We start from the raw sequence: 27,421 nt of genomic DNA, 5'->3' as shown, positions 1-27,421 counted from the left end.
TCAGAATGACACCACACACAGAGATACTCAGAATGACACCACCCACCACAGACATAGATACTCAGAACGACACCACACACAGAGATACTCAGAATGACACCACCCACCACAGACATAGATACTCAGAACGACACCACACACCACAGCCATAGATAATCAGAACAACACCACATACAGCCACATACAGAGATAATCAGAACGACACCACAGACAGAGATCCTGAGAATGAGACCACAGACAGAGATCCTCAGAACGAGACCACAGTCAGAGATAATTAGAACGACACCACAGAGAGAGAGATACTCAGAACGAGACCACAGTCAGAGATACTCAGAACGAGACCACAGACAGAGATCCTCAGAACGAGACCACAGACAGAGATCCTCAGAACGAGACCACAGACAGAGATCCTCAGAACGAGACCACAGTCAGAGATAATCAGAACGACACCACAGACAGAGATACTCAGAACGAGACCACAGTCAGAGATAATCAGAACGACACCACAGACAGAGATACTCAGAACGAGACCACAGTCAGAGATACTCTGAACGAAACCACAGACAGAGATATTCAGAACGAGACCACAGTCAGAGATACTCAGAACGAGACCACAGACAGAGATACTCAGAACGGGACCACAGACAGAGATACTCAGAACGAGACCACAGACAGAGATACTCAGAACGAGACCACAGTCAGAGATACTCAGAACGAGACCACAGACAGAGATATTCAGAACGAGACCACAGACAGAGATACTCAGAACGAGACCACAGTCAGAGATACTCAGAACGAGACCACAGACAGAGATACTCAGAACGAGACCACAGACAGAGATCCTCAGAACGAGACCACAGATACACTATACTGTAATTAGATGGTTGTTGATGGATCTTACTTGCTGTTCAGTATCTTCCTCGTCACTGCTGATCTTCAGGTCATCCTCAAGCATTCTGCAGGAAGACACACAAAAATAAAAAGCTGTTATATTCCTATTTTATTGATATCAAAAAATAAATATTGCTTAGTCAAATGATATGTAATATTTTTATTAAGAACTAGGATGTATTAAAGGCAGTGTGTATCAGGTATACTATTACTCTTTGTTAGGACACAAACACAATCACTTTTTGGATATTATGCCATTATATGCAGAGAGCAAAAATACATCTCTCCATATCCTCAGTTATATATATATAGTATATATACACACTACACTATATTTCATCTTTCAATTCAATTCAACACTGAAAAAACATCCAATCCCCTTGCTTCCTTCAGACTCATAAACTATCAAAAAGTGTTTTCAGAAAGAATGATGTCATCTGACAACTGGTGTGATGACATCATAGCAAAACCACAATAAAACCCCGGCCAGCAGGCAGGCGAGCAGCAAGCTTGCGCTTGGCGATCTAGCTACACTACAGAGAGACTCACTCCGGCCGCTCCCCCGAGTTAGAAAAACAAAAGAAGCTCTATGAGGGAAATGTGTTTCAAGTTGTGTTTTCTATGACCTAGGCTGTTGTGCAGCATCTTAGATTGGGCAGAACTTTGAACAAACTACCAGTCATTACCCTGGTAATACTGAACAGATGTCAGCGGAAGGAACCAGGAGAAGAAAAAAGCCAGGTGGCTGAAGTGGGAATTTCCAGAGGATTTGCACTCAATTGAAGCCAAACTGGGGAGGGGGGTCCTGTCAAAGGTCAAATAGGGGGAGCTTATATTTGTCCTGTTTCACACATGTACAAGTGTGTAACCTGTAAAATGGAAATTGTTTTTGTTGCATATTCCACTCCCCCTGAGACCCCCTGGAGAGCGGGGTCACGGACCAGCCATTACTGACGGCCAACCTGCCGCAATTAGGGTTCAGTGCCTTGCTCAAGGACAGATCTCTTCACCTAGTCGACTCAGGTATTCGAAGTAGCAACCTTTCAGTTACTGGCCCAACACTCTAACCACTTGGTTACCTGCCACCTGTGTTTACAGGCCTGTGTGTATGTGAGAGAGACGAAGAAGAAAAAATAGCGAAATAGAGATAAAAACAGAAAGAGAGAGAAAGAAGAGAAATACAACAAATGATTAAAGAGTGGACTGTCTGTGGTCTATTTAAAACTTCAGGATCGGTGGGCTCCCCACGGGATGGTTGAGCTAATGTAGGCTAATGCGATTAGCATGAGGTTGTAAGTAACAAGAACATTTCCCCGGACGTAGACATATCTGATTTTGGCAGGAAGCTTAAATTATTGTTAATCAAACTGTACTGTCCACTTTACAGTAGCTATTACAGTGAAAGAATACCATGCTATTGTTCAAGGAGAGTGCACAGTTTTGAACTTGAAAAATTATTAATAAACAAATTAGGCACATTTGGGCAGTCTTGACACAACATTTTGAACAGAAATGCAATGGTTCATTGGATTAGACTAAAATTTTGCACATATACTGGTTCCATCTAGTGGCCACAATCGAAATTGCACCTGGGCTGGAATAATACATTATGACCTTTCTCTTGAAAGATGGTACAAAAAAAAATACAAAAAAAACGTTTTTTTTCTCCTTTGTATTATCGTTTACCAGATCTAATGTGTTATATTCTCCTACATTCCTTTAACATTTCCACAAACGTCAAAGTGTTTCCTTTCAAATAGTATCACGAGTATGCATATCCTTGCTTCAGGGCCTGAGCTACAGGCAGTTAGTTTTGGGTATGTCATTTTAGGCAAAAATGGAAAAACGGTGCGGATCCTTAAGAGGTTTTAAGCAATAAGGCTTGAGGCGGTGTGGTATATGGCCTATATACCAGGGCTAAGGGTTGTTCTTCGCACAACGCAACGCAGAGTGCCTGGATACAGCCCTTAGCCGTGGTATGTAGGCCATATACCACAAACCCCTGAGGTGCCTCATTTCTTGTAAAAACCGGTTGCCAACACAACATTTACATTGAAAATGTTGCATTAATAAATAAATAAATAATAAATACATTCCCGCCAGAAAAAGTAGACCGGACAACAGTCATGTTGCTAGACTGGTTAATATGTAACATAACCACAGGCTAGCTAGTAATCTTACATTAAATGTATGCAAAACCGAGCATAAGCGCTACTTCTACAGTCAATAACACACAACAATTATTTATTCACGTTGATTTGAATGTTGCCATTTATCGTGCACAAATGAAAAAATTGTCCCATGTTATCGTTGGTTGTTGGCTCCACACTGCTGGAAATGGAAGCTGTTCCTTTAGCCGGTCGACGCTGCTGCTACTGTGTTGTCAGATAGAATAGTGCTCCACCGCTTCCTCACTTCCAGATTTGGCCTCCAGTAACTGTGAAGAGATGTTTCGGATCCGTGTCCACTGACAGACATTATTTCCCGTGCCTCTAGACCGGCATCCGACAGTTTCTGGATTGTGGTGGTTCGGAAGCAGTGGTTTGTGTAAATCTGCGACGGGCCAGCTATTTTGCAGATCTTTGGCAACATTGTTGCGAGGGTGTTCACTCCCATCGGCTCTTTTGTGTACCAGAAACATATGCGACAAAATAACGTTCGCTAATAGTTAGGCCTACATAGCTACCGGTTATACTGCCAGGGTAAATTAGATTCAGCTAGCTAGTTAACAGTTACATACCATATGTATCTGTTAACTGTTTTCCGTTTCGGGTGGAGGTACAACGCCGGGGCGTCTGAGGGAAGGAGGGACAGATACTTCTTAAGGGAAGCTACCGGGCAGAGGGGATCACCCGGCAGTTCAAACATCAATCCCTGTCCACTCTCCCTGTTCTTCACCTGCTGATCCTGGATTTTTGTGGGTTCGTTGAACGAGAGAGTCGCAGACTGTAGGCTGTTCTCGTCTGTACATATTTAAATGAATCAGGTTTCAGCAGACGGTTTATCTCCCCTCTTCGGCCAAAATGAAGTTGAACATCAAACCACACTTTGTTCACCAAACCCTCAGGTGTTTGTGTCCAGAGCCTTGGATTGTTTGAGCTGCATGTCGTGTTCTGTTATGGCTGCGTGGTTTGTCGCACCCCTCTTTCCTCAACTTTTTAATTACGCCTACAAGCACATTGTTGCTCGTTGTGAATTCGGTGTCCTATATATTCCATGCCAAACTGAGAGGGGGGTCGTTGACATGTCGGCATAGCTGCTAATCCCATATTCTTTGCCATTCGTGTTTCTCACTGAACCACACAAATCCCTTAGAATGACGTTCAGCTACATTTTTGTTGTAATCCCAAGCTCCCACAATGTATCCCTTTTTCTGGGCACCAGTCAGTGAAGCAGGTAAGTGCCCACTTTGTTTGTTTTACGCTTTTCATTTCTAAATGCATCTTTTCTACGTTGGCATGTCGAACTATTGTTGATGTAGCCATTTTATCGAGGTGAAAAGGCGCAATGATATCAAGGTGAACAGGCTAAAAGTTAGCCAATCAGCATCCAGTATCCAAACTACCCAGTTTATAATTAAGCAATAAGGCCAGAGGAGGTGTGGTATATTGCCAATATACATGTATTTTATTTGCCAATATAGATTTATTTTACTGCTCTAATTACATTGGTAACCCGTTTATAAGAGCAATAAAGCACCTCTGGGGTTTGTGGTATATGGCCAATATACCACGGCTAAGGGCTGTCCCTGCATGACACAACGTGGAGTGCCTGGACACAGCCTTTAGCCGTGGTATATTGGCCATATACCACAAACCCCTGGTTTATACGTCTGATATACCACGGCTGTCAGCCAATCAGCATTCAGGGCTCGAACAACCCAGTTTATAATACATTTAGAACTTTCTCTCCAGCGGATGTTGATAATCCAGCCTTTAATTGTAGGAAAAAGACACTATAAATAAAATTTAATTTAATTTGTCACATGCACCGAATACAACAGGTGTAGGTAGACCTTACAGTAAAATGCTTACTTACTTACAAGAAAAAATTGATAAGTAAAAAATAGAAAATAAAAGTAACAAATAATTAAAGAGCAGCAGTAAAATAACAAGCAAGGCTATATAAAGGGGGTACCGGTACAGAGTCAATGTGGAGGTTATATACAGGGGGTACCGGTAAAGAGTACATTTCGATTTCACCTGGCAAGTCAGTTAAAAACAAATTCTTATTTACAATGACGGCCTACCGCGGCCGAACCTGGACGACGCTGGGCCAATTGTGCGCGGCTCTATGGGACTCCGGATCAGGGCTGGATGTGATGCAGCCTGGATTTGAACCAGGGACTACAGTGACGCCTCTCGCTGCACCATATTGAGTTAATATGTACATGTAGGTAGAGTTAAAGTGAGTATGCATAGATTATAAACAGAGAGTAGCAGCAGCGTCAAAGAGGGGTCTTGGTAGCCATTTGATTAGCTGTTCAGCAGTCTTATGGCTTGGGGGTAGAAGCTATATATATTCACCTGAACAGAGAGTACACTCCGGCATGTTACCCACAGTCCTCTCCACTCTAGAGGGAGAAGCATGGCTATATTTTCCACTTTTAAGACCCCACAAAAGACGTGAATAAAAACGATACCCTCTTAAAGAAGTCTTGAAGCTCCTAAAAATTATGAACGATTCGATGGTACATCTGTTTGAACAAATTGATATATCTCTGACCCAAATGAGCTCCTTGATAAATAATTACCCCCAGGACATCTCTCTCTCTCTCTCTCTCTCAAGAAACCACAGATATGCAGTTGCATCAACATCTCAAAACTAACAGGACTTTATATTAAATACCTTTGAGGAGACGTAATGTCTCTGGACTGTTTCAGCCTGAGAGTGAGACAGTGTTTAATGGTCTAATTGGGCCTGTATTTAGCACTCTGCTAACTCAACCTTGAAACCAGGAAGAGGGCAAGGAGTTAAAATGAGTTTTATATTGAATATAAACACTTTGGCAGCATGGCTAGAAGCGAGCTGACAGAAATATTCACCTCATTAAAATTGGCAAAACGTGAGATTGGGTCTCTCTCTCTATCTGCATTAAGTCCCTTTTTTAAGAATGTATTTCTTTCCTACTTGGCATCAGTTTGGTGTTGTGAAGAACATATCTATTCTTTTACAGGTTCTCAAAGCATATTAGGCACCTTCATAAACCTGAGTGAACTTCAGTCTAAGGGTTCAGACAGGGTTCAGACAGGGTTCGAGGCAGGGTTCAGACAGGGTTCAGACAGGGTTCGAGGCAGCTCGGGTGAAGGCAAGAGAAATAATGTGATGTACAACATCCTACCATCAGGACCAATAACATGGAAACTTAATCACAAACCCACACTGGGTCTTTTTGAGTGTAGCCACCTATTATATATGCATTTCATTTGTAGAAAATTATCCCAAATGCAAATCAATCCAATTGGTTCCAGAGACGTGAGTGAGGCTTATTTGAATTGCTAGTTTGGCACTGGCACAGTTTCGTCCTGTTTCTCCACGCTTGTTTTCATTAACGACGAGAGAGGAAATGTACGGCGGAACATGCCAGCACATTTGTTTACCCTTACTGATGGCTCATGAGATGATTAGAAGAAACCCCAAACCCACAGCCCAGAGACAGAGAGTAGGCCTGGAAGACAACCCCAAACCCACAGCCCAGAGACAGAGAGTAGGCCTGGAAGACAACCCCAAACCCACAGCCCAGAGACAGAGAGTAGGCCTGGAAGACAACCCCAAACCCACAGCCCAGAGACAGAGAGTAGGCCTGGAAGACAACCCCAAACCCACAGCCCAGAGACAGAGAGTAGGCCTGGAAGACAACCCCAAACCCACAGCCCAGAGACAGAGAGTAGGCCTGGAAGACAACCCCAAACCCACAGCCCAGAGACAGAGAGTAGGCCTGGAAGACAACCCCAAACCCACAGCCCAGAGACACAGAGTAGGCCTGGAAGACAACCCCAAACCCACAGCCCAGAGACAGACAGTAGGCCTGGAAGACAACCCCAAACCCACAGCCCAGAGACAGACAGTAGGCCTGGAAGACAACCCCAAACCCACAGCCCAGAGACACAGAGTAGGCCTGGAAGACAACCCCAAACCTACAGCCCAGAGACACAGAGTAGGCCTGGAAGACAACCCCAAACCTACAGCCCAGAGACAGAGAGTAGGCCTGGAAGACAATGGTAATGATGAACACAGTGTGGTTACCAGCATCAGGACAGTCAACTTCCTCTGGTGGAGTGATCCAGCTGCCTCTCAAATGGCACCCGATTTGGTCAACAGTGCACTACTTTTGACCAGGGCACTGCACTGTGTAGGGAATAGGGTGTCATTTGGGACAAACACACAGACTCAGCCTGCTTCTCTACGCTTCTCTACGCTTCTCTCTGTTCACATCAGGGAAGGGTAGCGTTTAGGGGTTAGGGGAGGGTAGGGGTTAGGACAGGGCAGGTGTGTCTAGGGTAGGCTAGAAGGGTGTAGGGCAGGGCAGGAGTATCTAGGGTAGGGTAGAAGGGTGAGGAGAGGAGAGAAGATGAGGGGTGAGGAGGGGAATAACGAGATGGGGAGTGAGGAGGGGAATAGAGAGATGAAGCGTGAGGGGTAAATAGAGAGATGAGGAGGGGAGAGAAGATGAGGGCAGAGGAGGGGAATAGAGAGATGAGGGGGGAATAGAGAGATAAGGAGTGAGGGGTGGAATAGAGAGATGAGGAGTGAGGGGTGGAATAGAGAGATGAGGAGTGAGGAGGGGAATAGAGAGATAAGGAGTGAGGGGAGAGAAGATGAGGGCAGAGGAGGGGAATAGAGAGATGAGGGGGGAATAGAGAGATAAGGAGTGAGGGGGGAATAGAGAGATGAGGAGTGAGGAGGGGAGAGAAGATGAGGGCAGAGGAGGGGAATAGAGAGATAAGGAGTGAGGGGGGAATAGAGAGATGAGGAGTGAGGAGGGGAGAGAAGATGAGGGCAGAGGAGGGGAATAGAGAGATAAGGAGTGAGGGGGGAATAGAGAGATGAGGAGTGAGGAGGGGAGAGAAGATGAGGGGATAGGAGGGGAATAGAGAGGTGAGGGGTGAGGGGGGAACAGAGAGATGAGAGGCAGGATAGAGCTGAACAGGGCAAGCCCAGACTAGATCAGCACAGCTGGTGGAGTGCAGCAACACAGCAACACATGTTGACAGTCTCATGGTGCTAGCCCACTAGAGAGCTAGCGTAATGACAGGCTAGGGAGAGGTGCAGGCTGTGATCCATAGCCACCAGCTAACCCCCAATCACTACCTGGGTTGTATGTCTATCTGTCAGCACCCTCAGGGAAAGGCTCTCTCCACTCTAAATCCTTGCAGCCTTTCACAATTCACATATGATGGATACAAACTATAACGTCAGCCTTATAAATTGACCATTGAAGAATTGTTGGGATAAGTAACTATAATATTTTGAATGAACACATGCTGGAATCCTGCTATGGTATCATATAAGTTATGAGGTGGTATCAGATCAGATCAGGTATAATATGTTATTTGAATGTACTTTGTATGAAGTAATACTACATGTATATGGCTGCTATAGCATTACCTCAATAAAAATATATGTGACTTGAGCATGACTGCCTTGACAAGCTGTTGAGAAAAGAAAATAAACCACCAAAACACTTTCTCTGTAAATTGTAGAAGAATGTGGTAACTGCTGGTTGTCAGAGTCACTCCAGAATCACATTCTAAACATATGTAATCACCAATGTCCTGGTGTTGACATTTCTGTTTATCTGTTTATCACAGTGTCAATGTGTCACTGATACATAATTGGACTCACCAACAAGACCCTTCTCCTTGGCACTGCAGTACCCTTCCCTCCCCCTCCAACCTGCCCCAGCCCTGCCCACCGTATGAATGATATTGTTCCCCTGCCTGCTCTCAAGTTATTTTGAAATGGAGCGACAGGGCTGCCAGATTGGCATTTAAGTGTGACTTTTTGGGTTTTCAGTTTGACGGCAGAGGCCGCCTTTGTTAAGTGTATAGCCCCTCACTCCCGCCCATTTAGCTAGGGGGGCTGACAGCTCCACAATAGCAGCCCCTCTCCCTGAGCATGAGGGAGGCATGTCATCACTCAGCAGGCAGCAGGGGACCCTGGGAGGGCGGCCCATCTTCCTCAGAGAGCTTCTGGAGGCGGGTTGTACTGCACATCCAGAGATGTGGCACTACACTGGGGCATGACTGCCATCCCAGCGCCCCTATCCTTCCACGTGTACCTGGTAACCAACTCCACGGTACCAGGAGACGTACACATCAACATGACGAGGGGAGGCCATGCGTCACCTCTTGGGCCCAGAGAGTGACGGCAGCATCTCAGAGGTGTGTGTGTCAGAGGGGACGTACCATAACTGACTCTATTATCCCCTACAGCAGGGGTGTCAAACTCATTCCACGGAGGGCCTTGTGTCTGCAGGTTTTTGGTCTTTCCTTTCAATAAAGCCCTAGACAACCAGGTGTGGGGAGTTCCTAACTAATTAGTGATGTTAATTCATCAATCAAGTACAAGGGTGGAGCGAAAACCCGCAGACACTCGGCCCTCCGTGGAATGAGTTTGACACCTGTGCCCTACAGTGACAGCTTTGTCGCCATAGAGCTGTACGGTCTTAGTGAGAGAGATACAAATCAAGGTGGGGGTTCATTTCAGATGTTGTATTCTAGTGTAATGCATGTGGATGGTGGTGATAATGACAGGGTTCATTCTGGGTAAATCATTAGTAGGGGTGATTGCCTGATGCTCTGTTAAACATGGAGAGGTGACCTGCTTGCAGTCTCTGTTCAGCTATTACGTTCCACTCCTGTCATTTGTCAAAGAGACTGGCCTTTCGGCAATCTTCAAATATGAACATTCTATAATTAACCCTCCTGTTGTGTTGGTTTCATGTTAATTAATTCTGTGTCCCCGGTCCAAAATGACCGCCTCATTATAGCTGATAATAAATCCATTATAATACATATATTATCACCTAATGTTGTGTTAGATCTTTTTATCAACTTAAGTTCTTGTGAACATTACAAGTTTTGAACTTCTATTTGCTATTTATGGCCTGTGAGCCTCATTGACTTGAGCTCATACAACTCGTTTTTGAGTTAAAAAAAGCCTAATGTATGGATTATTTAGACTATAACAAATGAATGAATAACAAATGAAAGAAACATATTGTGCTAATTATCACTGACTACTTTGTGTCAAAGTTTAACAGTTGTCTTTAATAGTTGTCTTTGTAAACGAGTCTCTCTCCAAGTTGGTCATGTTTATCACTATAGTCTCGATTGACTCTGTCAGGAACAGTTTGAAGCATGATTTTATGTCATCATCCCGGGATATGGCGTATCTCGTTGGCCCTCATCCTGATAACATTTCCAGCCGACAGCCGACCTCTCCTCTCAGGTGGGGATGAAGACCAGGACAAATTCCCTCAGCAGGGCCCTCTTCCTCATCACTGGATTGTAACAACAACCTCAGCAGGGCCCTCTTCCTCATCACTGGAATGTAACAACAACCTCAGCAGGGCCCTCTTCCTCATCACTGGAATGTAACAACAACCTCAGCAGGGCCCTCTTCCTCATCACTGGAATGTACCAACAACCTCAGCAGGTTACTCTTCCTCATCACTGGAACGTAACAACAACCTCAGCAGGGCCCTCTTCCTCATCACTGGAATGTAACAACAACCTCAGCAGGGCCCTCTTCCTCATCACTGGAATGTAACAACAACCTCAGCAGGGCCCTCTTCCTCATCACTGGAACGTAACAACAACCTCAGCAGGGCCCTCTTCCTCATCACTGGAATGTACCAACAACCTCAGCAGGGCCCTCTTCCTCATCCCTGGAACGTAACAACAACCTCAGCAGGGCCCTCTTCCTCATCACTGGAACGTAACAACAACCTCAGCAGGTTACTCTTCCTCATCACTGGAACGTAACAACAACCTCAGCAGGTTACTCTTCCTCATCACTGGAACGTAACAACAACCTCAGCAGGGCCCTCTTCCTCATCACTGGAACGTAACAACAACCTCAGCAGGTTACTCTTCCTCATCACCGGAACGTAACAACAACCTCAGCAGGTTACTCTTCCTCATCACTGGAATGTAACAACAACCTCAGCAGGGCCCTCTTCCTCATCACCGGAACGTAACAACAACCTCAGCAGGTTACTCTTCCTCATCACTGGAATGTACCAACAACCTCAGCAGGGCCCTCTTCCTCATCACTGGAATGTACCAACAACCTCAGCAGGGCCCTCTTCCTCATCACTGGAATGTAACAACAACCTCAGCAGGGCCCTCTTCCTCATCACTGGAATGTAACAACAACCTCAGCAGGGCCCTCTTCCTCATCCCTGGAACGTAACAACAACCTCAGCAGGGCCCTCTTCCTCATCACTGGAACGTACCAACAACCTCAGCAGGTTACTCTTCCTCATCACTGGAATGTACCAACAACCTCAGCAGGGCCCTCTTCCTCATCACTGGAATGTACCAACAACCTCAGCAGGGCCCTCTTCCTCATCACTGGAATGTAACAACAACCTCAGCAGGGCCCTCTTCCTCATCACTGGAATGTAACAACAACCTCAGCAGGGCCCTCTTCCTCATCCCTGGAACGTAACAACAACCTCAGCAGGGCCCTCTTCCTCATCACTGGAATGTACCAACAACCTCAGCAGGTCCCTCTTCCTCATCACTGGAATGTAACAACAACCTCAGCAGGGCCCTCTTCCTCATCACTGGAATGTACCAACAACCTCAGCAGGGCCCTCTTCCTCATCACTGGAATGTAACAACAACCTCAGCAGGGCCCTCTTCCTCATCACTGGAACGTAACAACAACCTCAGCAGGGCCCTCTTCCTCATCACTGGAATGTAACAACAACCTCAGCAGGACCCTCTTCCTCATCACTGGAACGTAACAACAACCTCAGCAGGGCCCTCTTCCTCATCACTGGAATGTAACAACAACCTCAGCAGGGCCCTCTTCCTCATCACTGGAACGTAACAACAACCTCAGCAGGGCCCTCTTCCTCATCACTGGAATGTACCAACAACCTCAGCAGGGCCCTCTTCCTCATCACTGGAACGTAACAACAACCTCAGCAGGGCCCTCTTCCTCATCCCTGGAACGTACCAACAACCTCAGCAGGGCCCTCTTCCTCATCACTGGAATGTAACAACAACCTCAGCAGGGCCCTCTTCCTCATCACTGGAATGTACCAACAACCTCAGCAGGGCCCTCTTCCTCATCACTGGAACGTAACAACAACCTCAGCAGGGCCCTCTTCCTCATCACTGGAATGTACCAACAACCTCAGCATGGGCCTCTTCCTCATCACTGGAATGTACCAACAACCTCAGCAGGGCCCTCTTCCTCATCACTGGAATGTAACAACAACCTCACTAGGTTACTCTTCCTCATCACTGGAATGTAACAACAACCTCAGCAGGGCCCTCTTCCTCATCACTGGAACGTAACAACAACCTCAGCAGGGCCCTCTTCCTCATCACTGGAATGTAACAACAACCTCACTAGGTTACTCTTCCTCATCACTGGAACGTAACAACAACCTCAGCAGGGCCCTCTTCCTCATCACTGGAATGTAACAACAACCTCAGCAGGGCCCTCTTCCTCATCACTGGAATGTAACAACAACCTCAGCAGGTTACTCTTCCTCATCACTGGAACGTAACAACAACCTCAGCAGGTTACTCTTCCTCATCACTGGAACGTAACAACAACCTCAGCAGGGCCCTCTTCCTCATCACTGGAATGTAACATCAACCTCAGCAGGGCCCTCTTCCTCATCACTGGAACGTAACAACAACCTCAGCAGGTTACTCTTCCTCATCACTGGAATGTAACAACAACCTCAGCAGGGCCCTCTTCCTCATCACTGGAATGTAACAACAACCTCAGCAGGGCCCTCTTCCTCATCACTGGAACGTAACAACAACCTCAGCAGGGCCCTCTTCCTCATCACTGGAATGTAACAACAACCTCAGCAGGGCCCTCTTCCTCATCACTGGAATGTACCAACAACCTCAGCAGGGCCCTCTTCCTCATCACTGGAACGTAACAACAACCTCAGCAGGGCCCTCTTCCTCATCACTGGAATGTACCAACAACCTCAGCATGGGCCTCTTCCTCATCACTGGAATGTACCAACAACCTCAGCAGGGCCCTCTTCCTCATCACTGGAATGTAACAACAACCTCACTAGGTTACTCTTCCTCATCACTGGAATGTAACAACAACCTCAGCAGGGCCCTCTTCCTCATCACTAGAACGTAACAACAACCTCAGCAGGGCCCTCTTCCTCATCACTGGAACGTAACAACAACCTCAGCAGGGCCCTCTTCCTCATCACTGGAACGTAACAACAACCTCAGCAGGGCCCTCTTCCTCATCACTGGAACGTAACAACAACCTCAGCAGGGCCCTCTTCCTCATCACTGGAATGTAACAACAACCTCAGCAGGGCCCTCTTCCTCATCACTGGAACGTAACAACAACCTCAGCAGGGCCCTCTTCCTCATCACTGGAATGTAACAACAACCTCAGCAGGGCCCTCTTCCTCATCCCTGGAATGTAACAACAACCTCAGCAGGGCCCTCTTCCTCATCCCTGGAACGTACCAACAACCTCAGCAGGTTACTCTTCCTCATCACTGGAACGTAACAACAACCTCAGCAGGTTACTCTTCCTCATCACTGGAACGTAACAACAACCTCAGCAGGGCCCTCTTCCTCATCACTGGAACGTAACAACAACCTCAGCAGGGCCCTCTTCCTCATCACTGGAATGTAACAACAACCTCAGCAGGGCCCTCTTCCTCATCACTGGAACGTAACAACAACCTCAGCAGGGCCCTCTTCCTCATCACTGGAACGTAACAACAACCTCAGCAGGGCCCTCTTCCTCATCACTGGAACGTAACAACAACCTCAACAGGGCCCTCTTCCTCATCACTAGAATGTAACAACAACCTCAGCAGGACCCTCTTCCTCATCACTGGAATGTAACAACAACCTCAGCAGGGCCCTCTTCCTCATCACTGGAATGTACCAACAACCTCAGCAGGGCCCTCTTCCTCATCACTGGAACGTAATAACAACCTCAGCAGGGCCCTCTTCCTCATCACTGGAATGTAACAACAACCTCAGCAGGGCCCTCTTCCTCATCACTGGAATGTACCAACAACCTCAGCAGGGCCCTCTTCCTCATCACTGGAACGTAACAACAACCTCAGCAGGACCCTCTTCCTCATCACTGGATTGTAACAACAACCTCAGCAGGGCCCTCTTCCTCATCCCTGGAATGTAACAACAACCTCAGCAGGTTACTCTTCCTCATCACTGGAACGTAACAACAACCTCAGCAGGGCCCTCTTCCTCATCCCTGGAACGTAACAACAACCTCAGCAGGGCCCTCTTCCTCATCACTGGAATGTACCAACAACCTCAGCAGGGCCCTCTTCCTCATCACTGGAACGTAACAACAACCTCAGCAGGGCCCTCTTCCTCATCACTGGAACGTAACAACAACCTCAGCAGGGCCCTCTTCCTCATCACTGGAATGCAACAACAACCTCAGCAGGGCCCTCTTCCTCATCACTGGAATGTAACAACAACCTCAGCAGGGCCCTCTTCCTCATCACTGGAATGTAACAACAACCTCAGTAGGGCCCTCTTCCTCATCACTGGAATGTAACAACAACCTCAGCAGGACCCTCTTCCTCATCACTGGAACGTAACAACAACCTCAGCAGGACCCTCTTCCTCATCACTGGAATGTACCAACAACCTCAGCAGGGCCCTCTTCCTCATCACTGGAACGTAACAACAACCTCAGCAGGACCCTCTTCCTCATCACTGGATTGTAACAACAACCTCAGCAGGGCCCTCTTCCTCATCACTGGAACGTAACAACAACCTCAGCAGGTTACTCTTCCTCATCACTGGAATGTAACAACAACCTCAGCAGGGCCCTCTTCCTCATCACTGGATTGTAACAACAACCTCAGCAGGGCCCTCTTCCTCATCACTGGAATGTACCAACAACCTCAGCAGGGCCCTCTTCCTCATCACTGGAATGTACCAACAACCTCAGCAGGGCCCTCTTCCTCATCACTGGAACGTAACAACAACCTCAGCAGGGCCCTCTTCCTCATCACTGGAATGTACCAACAACCTCAGCAGGGCCCTCTTCCTCATCACTGGAATGTAACAACAACCTCAGCAGGACCCTCTTCCTCATCACTGGAATGTAACAACAACCTCAGCAGGGCCCTCTTCCTCATCACTGGAATGTAACAACAACCTCAGCAGGGCCCTCTTCCTCATCACTGGACTGTAACAACAACCTCAGCAGGGCCCTCTTCCTCATCACTGGAATGTACCAACAACCTCAGCAGGGCCCTCTTCCTCATCACCGGATTGTTCCACATCGGTTGTCTCTTGGTCTGAATCATATTCTGTGTTGTCTTCAACTTCTGACACTTCCTCCTCTAATGCATCTTCACTGTCAGTTTCCTGGCCTCTCTCCTCCTCACCAGTGTCATGATCAAAGATATGATCAAGAGCCTCATATGCAGTATATTGTTTGGTCATTGTCCTGCCACAGAACGAATTGTGAGCAAGGCCTCAAAAAAGCTTCATATACCAGAGCTGTGAGAAAAGTTCTATATATTATTGAAACAATGTTGTGATTGTTTGTGAGAATGCCAACAGGTGTGGTCCCATGGGGGAAAGATTCTATTGGGGAAAGGTTCCTGTGGGGGTTGCCATGGAAGCCAAGAAGGGGAGTGAGGTGTATGTGTGTGTGTGTGTGTGCTCAAACACACATGGTCCATCTAATGAATGGGCATGTGCCTGAACTCAATTTTATACACTAATTGTAGTCTCGCCCATTCATTTCTAATGACCGGTCATTTTTGACTGGGAACACCACAGGTGTACAAAAGTTAAATAAAACACCCAAAATGTAATGAAAATCATCAAAATGTATTTTGTGTGTTCAGATGCCCTGTGTGGACAAAGTCATGGAACCTTACACGACTACATTTTCCAGAGACAAAACTTGTAAATCTGTCCAATTCGACCGGAACACAACAGGAGGGTTAATGAGCTCGTGGAGATCAGATATTTGATCCTGATTCGGTAACCCTCACCGCTATCATCCAATCAGAATGTTTCTGCAAATTAGACGGTTCTAAATTAGACATTTTAACTTAATTCATGCATTTCATTGGAAACATAAACATTGGGCATTCTGATGTAATACATTTCATTGGAAACATAAACATTGGGCATTCTGATGTAATACATTTCATTGGAAACATAAACATTGGGCATTCTGATGTAATACATTTCATTGGAAACATAAACATTGGGCATTCTGATGTAATACATTTCATTGGAAACATAAACATTGGGCATTCTGATGTAATACATTTCATTGGAAACATAAACATTGGGCACGGGGAGAACAGACTGACTCCCATTTATTGGATTTTTACCACCAGCCTGACCAATGGGATCAGTGGGATCTGACCAATGGGATCAGAGCACAGCAGAGAAGCTCTTGCCGTTCAAACTTCCACACCAGTTCATTGTGAACTCTGTAGCCTATTACATATTGACTAAGCAATTTCCTCAAATATATACTTATTTATTTTTAATTGCTCAAAATAAGTGACAAAAATACAGGTATATTTCTGGGACGTGCTTTTAGCTAGGATACTGGTTGAATAGCTATAAGAGGAATACAGGGGATGGAAGAGAGAGAGAGAGGCCAGTGGAGATATCAGCGGAGATGCATGAATTGCGCAAGAACAGAACAGTGAAGACAGAGATGTGTAAACTAGAAGTTAATTCATAGTTGGGGCTAGGCTAGTAATCCACCATTCCTATGATCTATTAGGCCTAGTTTACGATAACAATGACAGGTTTGGAGTTTTCTAGTGGGAAAGTTGCACTCATCAAGCAGTTATATATACACTGAGCATACCAAACATTAGGAACACCGTCCTGATATTCAGTTGCACAAGCCAAGTCTCAATTGTCTCAAGGCTTAAAAATCGTTCTTTAATCTCCTCCCCTTTATCTACACTGATTGAAGTGGATTTAACAATTGACATTAATAGGGATTCACCTGGTTAGTCTATGTCATGGAAATATGTTTTGTACACTCAGTGTATTAAGCTTAGTCTACTACAGTGCATTTAGGTGACCAACACCTGTGCTATGCAAGCCAGAGACCAACAAATATTATTGTTTTGTGCCAATGAATTGAAGTTGAACATTGCCAAATGCGTCATCTTAATTAAATATGCAATAAAAAAGTATATTGCCTAGGCCTATTTAATAAAACCCTTGCTGTTGACGTATAGGCAACACATCAGAAAGTAGGGAATCCCCGATTCCCCACGGAGCTCTGTTTTGGAAATGGCAAGTTCTCTTTCTCAACCATAAACACATATCAAGTACACTGTCCAGCAGCTCACACCAGCAGGATGGGGGGGTCGTTCCATTAGGAGGGACGTGTACCAAGGATTGCTACAATAATGACTATGATCACATTTCCTCAATTTAAATATTAGGCCTATGGGGACACCTATACATTTGGCAGCCAAGCACGAGTGATCAGTGTAGCCTTTTATTGTCTAGACATGACGTTGAAATATCTTCACACCTACAATCAAAATCTCCAGGCAGTTTGGAAAAATGAATCCAGTGTGAATTTTCCTCTGAAATAAGACCCATGCTGGAATAATAACTGAATAACCAACGTCTCTAATAATAGGTCTAGCTGTCAGGTCGTAGGTCGTAACGGTATTGTTTATTGTTGTTCTTAAAATTCAAATTCTATATTGCCCCATATTTGCGTACAACCCATGTTCCATAACATTTTCATGGAAAATATGAATGTTGTTTCCAACCACAAATCACCAACTGCGCTGTAAATCCGGATGCATATTGAACGTTGAGATTCCCTAAATGCCAGTTTCTTTGGCAAATGACAGGATAGGAACGTTGGCTAAAAAGACTGCTACCCAGACTAGAGGAGAGGAGGGGGAGGTTGAGATACATTAGGCTTGTTAAGTTTCCGCTCAGAGGGAATGTCTCCAACTGTTGCAGTGCACCTCCCTATTCCCTCCGGAGTGAAAGCCTGCAAATGCAGTTACTGTGAGGGCCTTACAACAAGTGTGCATTTAAATAAGCATTCAATCCATCTCTGAGTAATTGTGTCAATCAGTTCTGAGGTACATGGAGATGGATGGATGTAAATAAAGATGCTGTGGGTTTCCCTTGGAGGAGTGTGCGTGTTCCTGTGTATGTTTTTGCATGTGTGCGTGTGTGGCGCTCACATGCAAAGTGCTTGTCGTCCGCAGTCTTTCAGCCTCCTGCGCTGAGACACTGCATTGTTCCAGATCTGTCACTTAGACCACTCAGCTGAGAGGGCCATCAACACTCCCAATATCAGTCCCCCAGCCACCTGTGTGTGTTAGTCTGAAGTAGTAGGAAGCTTCCCTCTCTTCCACTCCTCCCCTCCCCTCTCTCCCCCCTCCTTTCCTCTCCCCTCCTCTCCTATCCTCTCTTCTCCTGTTCCCCTCCCCTCTCCTCTCTCCTTCCCCTCCCCTCTTATCCCCTCCCCACTCCTCTCCTCTCCTCCCCCTCCCATCTCCTCTCCTATCATCCCACCCTCTCTCCTATCCTGTCCTCTCCCCTCCCCTCTCATCTCATATCCTATCCCCCCCCCTCTCCTCCTCTCATATCATCTCATATCCTCTCTCCTCCCCCTCACTTCTCCTCTCTCCTCCCCATCCCCTCTCTTCTCCTATCCTCTCTTCTCCCCTCCCCTCTCCTCGCCTATCCTCTCTCCAAATGTATCTGAGCAAACCAGAAACCTATCAACACATCAATTCAAACAATATTTTTAAACCATTTACATATAATACATAGGAAAGTTGTGCTGGACTATGGTAGATGAAGAATCAATCTATCTTTTTAGACTGTTAGAGAATTTACAGTTGAAGTCGGAAGTTTACATACACCTTAGCCAAATATAATTTAAACTCAGTTTTTCACAATTCCTGACATTTAATCCAAGTAAAAATGCCCTGTCTTAGGTCAGTTAGGATCACCACTTTATTTGAAGAATGTGAAATGTCAAAATAATAGTGGAGAGAATTATTTTTTTCAGCTTTTATTTCTTTCATCACATTCCCAGTGGGTCAGAAGTTTACATACACAATTAGTATTTGGTAACATTGCCTTTAAATTGTTTAACTTGGGTCAAATGCTTCGGGTAGCCTTCCACAAGCTTCCCACAATACGTTGGATGAATTTTGGCCCATTCCTCCTGACAGAGCTGGTGTAACTGAGTCAGGTTTGTAGGCCTCCTTGCTCGCACCGGCTTTTTCAGTTCTGCCCACAAATTTTCTATGGGATTGAGGTCAGGGCTTTGTGATGGCCACTCCAATACCTTGACTTTGTTGTCCTTAAGCCATTTTGCCACAACTTTGGAAGTATGTTTGGGGTCAATGTCCATTTGGAAGACCCATTTGCGACCAAGCTTTAACTTCCTGACTGATGTCTTGAGATGTTGCTTCAATATATCCACATAGTTTTCCTACCTCATGATGCCATCTATTTTGTGAAGTGCACCAGTCCATCCAGCAGCAAAGCAACCCCACAACATGATGCTGCCACCCCTGTGCTTCACGTTTGGGATGGTGTTCTTCGGCTTGCAAGCCTCCCCTTTTTTCCTCCTAACATAACGATGGTCATTATGCCCAAACAGTTATATTTTTGTTTCATCAGACCAGAGGATATTCCTCCAAAAAGTATAATCTTGGTCTCCATGTGCAGTTGCAAACCGTAGTCTGGCTTTTTTATGGCGGTTTTGTAGCAGTGGCTTCTTCCTTGCTGAGCGGCCTTTCAGGTTATGTCAATATAGGACTCGTTTTACTGTGGATATAGATACTTTTGTACCTGTTTCCTCCAGAATCTTCGCAAGGACCTTTGCTGCTGTGCTGGGATTGATTTGCATTTTTCGCACCAAAGTACGTTCATCTCTAGCAGATAGAACGCATCTCCTTTCTGAGTGGTATGACAGCTGCGTGGTGTTTATACTTGCGTACTATTGTTTGTACAGATAAACGTGATACCTTCAGGCATTTGGACATTTCTCCCAAGGATGAACCAGAACTGTGGGGGTCTACAATTTTTGTTCTGAGGTCTTGGCTGATTTCTTTTGATTTTCCCATGATGTCAAGCAAAGAGGCACTGGGTTTGAAGGTAGGCCTTGAAATACATCCACAGGTACACCTCCAATTGACTCAAATGATGTCAATTAGCCTATCAGAAGCTAAAGCCATGACATCATTTTCTGGAAAATGTCAAGCTTTTTAAAGGCACAGTCAATTTAGTGTATCTAAACTTCTGACCCACTGGAATTGTGATACAATGAATTATAAATGAAATAATCTGTCTGGAAAAACAATTGTTGGAAAAATTACTTGTGTCATGCACAAAGTAGATGTCCTAACCGACTTGTCAAAACTATAGTTTGTTAACACGAAATTTGTGGAGTGGTTGAAAAACGAGTTTTAATGACTCCAACCTAAGTGTATGTAAACTTCCGACTTTAACTGTATATGGTCAATATAAAATCCCCCTCTCCTCCCCTATCCTCTCTCCTCCCCCTCCCTTCCCCTATCCCCTCCCCTCCCCTATTCTCTCTCCTCCTCCTCCCCTCCCCTATCCTCTCCTCCCCTTCCCTCCTCTCTTCTCTCCTATCCCCTCTCCCCCCCCCCTCCCCTCCCCTCCCCTCTTCTCTCTCTCTCGTCCCCCTCCCCCTCCCCTCCCCTATCCTCTCTCCTCCCCCTCCCCTATTCTCTCTCCTCCCCTTTCCTCCCATATCCTCTCTACTCCCCTCCCCTCCCCTATTCTCCCCTTCCTCCCCCCTATCCTCTCTCTTCCCCCTCTCCTCCCCTCTCCTCCCCTCCCCTATCATCTCTCCTCCCCACTCCTCCCCTATCCTCCCCCACCCATATCTCTCCTCCCATTTCCTCTCCTCCCCTCTCCTATCTTCTATCCTCCCCCTCCCCTCCCATGTCCTCCCCTATCCTCTCTCCTCCCCTTTTCTTTCCTCTCCTATCTCCTCCCTCCCTCTCTCCTATCCCCTCTCCTCCCCCCTTCCCTACTATCCTATCCTCTCCACCCCCCTCTTTTCTTCTCCTCTCCTTTACTCTCTCCTCCACCCCTCCCCTCTTCTCCTCTCCACCCACCCCTCCTCACTTTTCTTCTCCTATTCTCCCTTCTCCTCTGCCCTCCTCTCCTCCACCTTCCTCTCCTCTCCTCTGCCGTCATTCCAACAGATTCCTGCCAAGCCTGCCTCTCTCTGGACCCTCTACACACACACACACACACACACACACACACACACACACACACACACACACACACACACACACACACACACACACACACACACACACACACACACACGCAGGGCCCCAGACCTGGAAACATGGATTATTTAGATTGGCCCTGAGCCATCTCCCAGGCAGATTCTGAGAGCATGAGAGAGAGAGAGAGAGAGAGAGAGAGAGCTGACTGGGGTGCCACATCAAGAGGCTGTGTTAACTCATGTGACGGACGCCTTTCCCCCGTCTCCTCTGACTGCCTGAGCGCCTCCACTCTGTTCTCTACATTTATCTCAAGAAATGTAGGAAACATCCGACTACTGCTTTTTTCAAACACCCTTGTCTTAGTCACATATAACTAGCAATCTAGCTATTATTAAAAACACTTGAATATATAAAGTCGGTGTTCATGAATTCACTGCAAATCTGTATCTTTGGAACACATACAGTACAACCTACAGCTCAACTTACTGTACAGGTCCTCCTCAATACCTTATTCAATGCCATTCTAACAGCATATTCATAGCAATGGGATGTGATGCTAACATGTAACCTTAGTGTGGATGAATGATCTGTTGAGGCTACAGCAAACATTATCCTTCAAATAGAATTACTGCAGAAAAGCTTTAAAAGAAAAATAGTGATTGTTTTACGAAGGCCCTTTGGTACAACTGCGATTTGGGAGGTGGTGTGTGTGTGAGTGGCGGTAAGAGGTGGTCAGAAGGGGGGTGTGAATGGTGGATACAGGGGGGTGGTTTGTAGCTGGGAGGGCAGGAAGGGGTTGTGATACAGCTCAGGTCCAAACACAAGGACTCATTAGAGACGGATGCCGCCCTGCAGGCAACAGGCAACCTTTTCTCTCTCTCTCTCTCTCTCTCTCTCTCTCTCTCTCTCTCTCTCTCTCTCTCTCTCTCTCTCTCTCTCTCTCTCTCTCTCTCTCTCTCTCTCTCTCTCTCTCTCTCTCTCTCTCTCTCTCTCTCTCTCTCTCTCTCTCTCTCTCTCTGCTGTTCTGCTCTGCATACATTATTTGGTGTTACATTGTAAACAGGGGATATTTTTGCAGAATTCTGCATGCAGAATCTCAATTTGCTGTTTGTCCCATTTTGTGAATTCTTGGTTGGTGAGCGGACGCCAGACCTCAAAACCATAAAGGGCCATATAACTGATTCAAGTATTTTTACTGGTATGTCAAATTTTATGTTCCTTTTGATAGAATAGAAGGCACTTCTTGCCTTGTCTCTCAGATCGATCACAGCTTTGTGGAAGTTACTTGACGCGCTGATGTTTAGGCCGAGGTATGGGAAGTTTTTTGTGTGCTCTAGGGCAACGGTGTCTAGATGGAATTTGTATTTGTGGTCCTGGGAACTGGACCTTTTTTGCAACACCCTTATTTTAGTCTTACTGAGATTTACTGTCAGGGCCCAGGTCTGACAGAATCTGTGCAGAATATCTAGGTGCTGTTGTAGGCCCTCCTTGGTTGGGGACAGAAGCACCAGATCATCAGCAAACAGTAGACATTTGACTTCAGATTCTTGTAGGGTGAGGCCGGGTGCTGCAGATTGTTCTAGTGCCCTCGCCAAGTCGTTGATATATAGGTAGAAGAGGGTGGGGCTTAAGATGCATCCCTGTCTCACCACACGGCCCTGTGGAAAGAAATGTGTGTGTTTTTTAGCCAATTTTAACCGCACATTTGTTGTTTGTGTACATGGATTTTATAATATCGTATGTTTTTCTATACATTTGTACAGCAGACCCTCATGCAAAATTGAGTCTCAAGCTTTTTTGAAATCAACAAAGCATGAGAAGACTTTGCCTTTGTTGTGGTCTGTTTGTTTGTCAATTCGGGTGTGCAGGGTGAATACGTGGTCTGTCGTATGGTAATTTGGTAAAAAGCCAATTTGACATTTGCTCAGCACATTGTTTTCACTGAGGAAATGTATGAGTCTGCTGTTAATGATAATGCAGAGGACTTTCCCAAGGTTGCTGTTGACGCAAATCCCACAGTATTTATTGGGGTCAAATTTGTCTCCACTTTTTCTGATTGGGGTGATCAATCCTTTGTTTCAAATTTTGGGGAAGATGCCAAAGCTGAGGATGATGTTAAAGAGTTTAAGTATAGCCAATTGTAATTTGTGGTCTGTATGTTTTATAATTTAATTTAAGATACCATCAACCCCACAGGCCTTTTTAGGTTGGAGGGTTTGTATTTTGTCCTGTAGTTCATTCAACGTAATTGGAGAATCCAGTGGGGTCTGGTAGTCTTTAATAGTTGATTCTAAGATTTGTATTTGATCATGTATATGTTTTTGCTGTTTGTTCTTTGTTAAAGAGCCAAAAATATTTGAGAAGTGGTTTATCCATTCATCTCCGTTTTGGATAGATAACTCTTCATGTTGTTGTTTGTTTAGAGTTTTCCAATTTTCCCAGAAGTGGTTCGATTCTATGGATTCTTCAATTACATTGAGCTCATTTCTGATGTGCTGTTCCATCCTTTTTGTTGTGTATTTCTGTATTTTTTTAGTGATTTACCATTTGTCATTGTTGTTCATTTTCTTAGGTTGTCTGCTTGTCACGGCCATCGTTGAAGGAAGTGGACTAAGGTGCAGCGTGGTGAGGGTACATATTCCCTTTATTTAGAAAATGACGCCAACAAAACTACAAACTAAGAAAACAACCGTGAAGCTTACAGGGCTAAATGCCACTAACAAAGTCAACTTCCCACAAAGAAAGGAGGGAAAAGGGCTACCTAAGTATGGTTCCCAATCATAGACAACGATAGACAGCTGTCCCTGATTGAGAACCATACCCGGCCAAAACATAGAAATACGAAATCATAGAAAAACAAAACATAGAATGCCCACCCCAAATGACAACCTGACCAAAGCAAATAGAGACATAAAAAGGCTCTCTAAGGTCAGGGCGTGACACTGCTTGAAATTTTTAGATTTGATAGGGAAGCTGAGAGGTCAAATATACTTTCTGTGAACGCTCTAAGAGACTCTGGGTTGAGATCAGTGATGAAGTAGTCTACAGCACTACTGCCAAGAGATGAGCTATATGTGTACCTACCAGAGAAGTCCCCTCAAAGCCTACCATTGACTATGTACATACCCAGCGTCCAACAGAGCTGCAGGAGTTGTGTCCCCTTTTTGTTGGTTATGTTGTCATAGTTGTGTCAAGGGGGGTATATAGAGGAGGGAATGCTGTCACCTCCAGGTAGGTGGTTGTATTGGCATGACGTAACAATTGCCAAATCGTACTTTGGAGATTAAGTGATACATTTACAATATTTAAATTCTCTCTCTGTCTCTGTCTCTCTCTCTCTCTCTCTCCCTCTCTCTCTCTCTCTCTCTCTCTCTTATGATAGGAGATGGATTCCACTTTGATGACTTCATGACTTTATTTAGGTCTGCAGAGCCATGTGATATAAATACTGTGGAACACAGAGCCATCACCAGGAGCCATTCACATGGAAGCAAAGGGGGCTTTCTTGTTGCTTTGCTCCCACAGGGTTCGGGACTTACAAGAACTTAGTTCAGCATGCAGGGACATTGTTTAGGAAGCGTACTGAATAAAGCGTCATTGGTTAAGTATGTTGAGCTCACTGCATACTTTGTGTCCTGGCTCCTCTATGAGCATGAGAACACTGTCACACGATTGTGATGTGAGGATGATGACTTCATGACTACAATGCTACCGTAACCACACTGACAGCCATGAAACTGACACTTAAAAATGATCAATGATGCCAAAGCTGATCTCATCATAGACTAGACATAAACAATTAGACATGTGAGATCACTCACACAACAGAGGACAAAACAGTAACATATTCGTATAAAACTGTATTTCCTCACAATAAAAAGACAGCTGTTAAGATTTTTTAGTTTTAATAAAGAATACCAGCGCTATATGACATTAAAACGAATCATTTTGAACTGATAGGAACTCCAGGTCCAGTTCAATAAGGGCTTTGAAGGAGTTAGAAAAGTCCCTAGTTGTGGATCTCATCAAGGAGTTAGACAGCCTCATGATTTTGGGTGATGGTCAGGGTGAACTACTCGTTCCATGGGTCACTGCACTAGGTCACTGCACTAGGTTAGACGAGGTCTAAAAGAGCCCCTAAGTCACTGTATATTCTCTTTCTCCTAAAATGTTTTCTTTACCCAGATGACGTCCTTTTAAAATTCAAAGTGGTTCCATTAGTCATGATCTCACTTATCTCATTGTAGAGCATCTCTGCATTCCTACTCGTTTAGTCTCATATGAACACACACAGGGACAGAGGTAAGCACTGACAGTATAGCTGGGATATATGTTTAAACAGAGCAATAAAGGCTCTGAGCACCGTAACACAACACAGACATAGAACTGCTACCGTGGTAAGTGTGTTTTAATATAAAAGCTAATGCTGCTACTATCTTGTGCTTAGTCGGCATTTCCTGTGAAAGAGCAGGGGAAGAAAGAGACACTGGTTGACCTGAAGTGGATGCATTTAGCTCTGCAAGACAAAGCTGGTATTGACACAAACACTCTTGCCTTAGGCTCCCTCTAAACATTTGGACTGGTTAAATCATTGAAGACTTCTCCAACAAGAGCTGTGTCATTGAGCGTCACAAAAGCAGAATCTTGTGTTCAATTGGGAAAAAAGGACCTACTGCGCAACGTTGAAGAGCATTCGAAAAGATAGAACGCTTGCAGCAGGAAACATCACTAGCCCTTTTTTTCATTCTCAAGTTTGATCATTCTCTAGTATTCAAATAACTTTCCAAAAATATTTTGTGTGCATTATCCTTCATTTGTGTACTTTGTTTATTATATCATTCCAGTTTGAAGTCTGGTTATTTTGTTATGTTACTCAGGAGAGACAGAATCAATTAAATGTAAAGCACAACCCTATAACCCTTTGTAAGCCATGCCACTTCCAACCATTACTGCCAGCCATTGACTTGGTCTGTGTTTGACACTAAACAGAGTGTAGCCCAGGTCTTGCATGACTGGGGAAGACAGGCAGTGTTGTCAGTGCTGTGCTGTTGAGGAGTGCAGGGGAGTAAGGGAGGGAGGGTGCAGCCTAGGCCAGGGAGGGGCTAAGAGAGAGAGAGAATGCCAGCTGCTCTGTTTGTTTGTGAAGAAGGCTCCTCTTAGCCGGGAATTCTGCAGGCTTTTCTCCCAGGGACTTGTTTTGCAAGGGAACAAAGCTGAAACCATGGCGGCATGTCTCCCCCGGGGCTTTTTCAAAACAATTAATCAAATGAATACTCACGACTTCTGTGGCACAGACTTGGTTGCAGGCTTGTTAACGGGAACATTGCACCGCTCTGCAAAATAATATCCATTTAAATGTCAGAATGTTGTTTTTCATTAAACCCTGACCAAGAGTAAGCTTATTATAAATGTAGCTTTTGCTGCCATATGTCACACATCATAACATTTCTTCCTAAATGGACAGCACTCCAGTTGTTACATGGTATAATAACATAATTTCAGACTGATTTAATCAGAGTGTGGGTAGGAAGAATGTAAAGAAGACTTACTTTGTCCAGCGCATCCTGAGGGCATGTGTTGTGACTCCTGAGCAGAGAGAGAGAGAGAGAGAGAGAGAAAAAGAGAGAGAGAGGTGGAGCGAGAGAGAGAGCGAGAGAGAGAGAGATAGCGAGAAACAGAGAGAGACAGAGAGAGAGACAGAGAGATAGAGAGATAGAGAGAGGTGGAGCGAGCGAGAAAGAGAGAGAGAGAGAAAGAGAGAGAGCGAGAGAAAGAAAACAAGTGTGCATGAAATACATTAGCACACAGTGAGGTGATACAGGAGAACAAATGGGAGGGAAATAGCTCAGCTGATGGACTTAATTGATTTTACACTAATACAATTAGACAGAGCACACAAATCCTGTTTCAGAGTACGGTGAGTGGGCTAGAGTAGGCAGCAAAATGTCTTAGTTAAAAGATGGCACCATTAAATCAGGATTTATAGACACAGCCTTATTATTAGGAATGTCAGCCAGGTCAAGCTATGAGCTTCAGACCTATTAAGACAGA

At 45.2% G+C, this 27,421-nt stretch overlaps 1 protein-coding gene across 1 annotated transcript in view; it reads right to left on the bottom strand.

The window, feature by feature from the left end:
* The window catches only part of LOC129827608 (AF4/FMR2 family member 2-like), a 344,455-nt gene that overhangs the window by 100,742 nt on the left and 216,292 nt on the right, over window positions 1-27,421 (bottom strand). Inside the window, exons 7-9 of the mRNA XM_055888597.1 lie at window positions 26,920-26,956; window positions 26,649-26,703; window positions 902-956 (exon numbers count right to left, since the gene is read on the bottom strand). Coding sequence (XP_055744572.1) covers window positions 902-956; window positions 26,649-26,703; window positions 26,920-26,956 — 147 coding nt within the window. The remainder of the gene's footprint in view (window positions 1-901; window positions 957-26,648; window positions 26,704-26,919; window positions 26,957-27,421) is intronic.

This window comes from Salvelinus fontinalis, chromosome 29 (assembly GCF_029448725.1).
Source record: "Salvelinus fontinalis isolate EN_2023a chromosome 29, ASM2944872v1, whole genome shotgun sequence".
In the NCBI taxonomy this organism is placed as follows: Eukaryota; Metazoa; Chordata; class Actinopteri; order Salmoniformes; family Salmonidae; genus Salvelinus; species Salvelinus fontinalis.
Note: the sequence above shows the minus strand (reverse complement) of the source record. Positions and strands in the feature narration are given on the sequence as shown.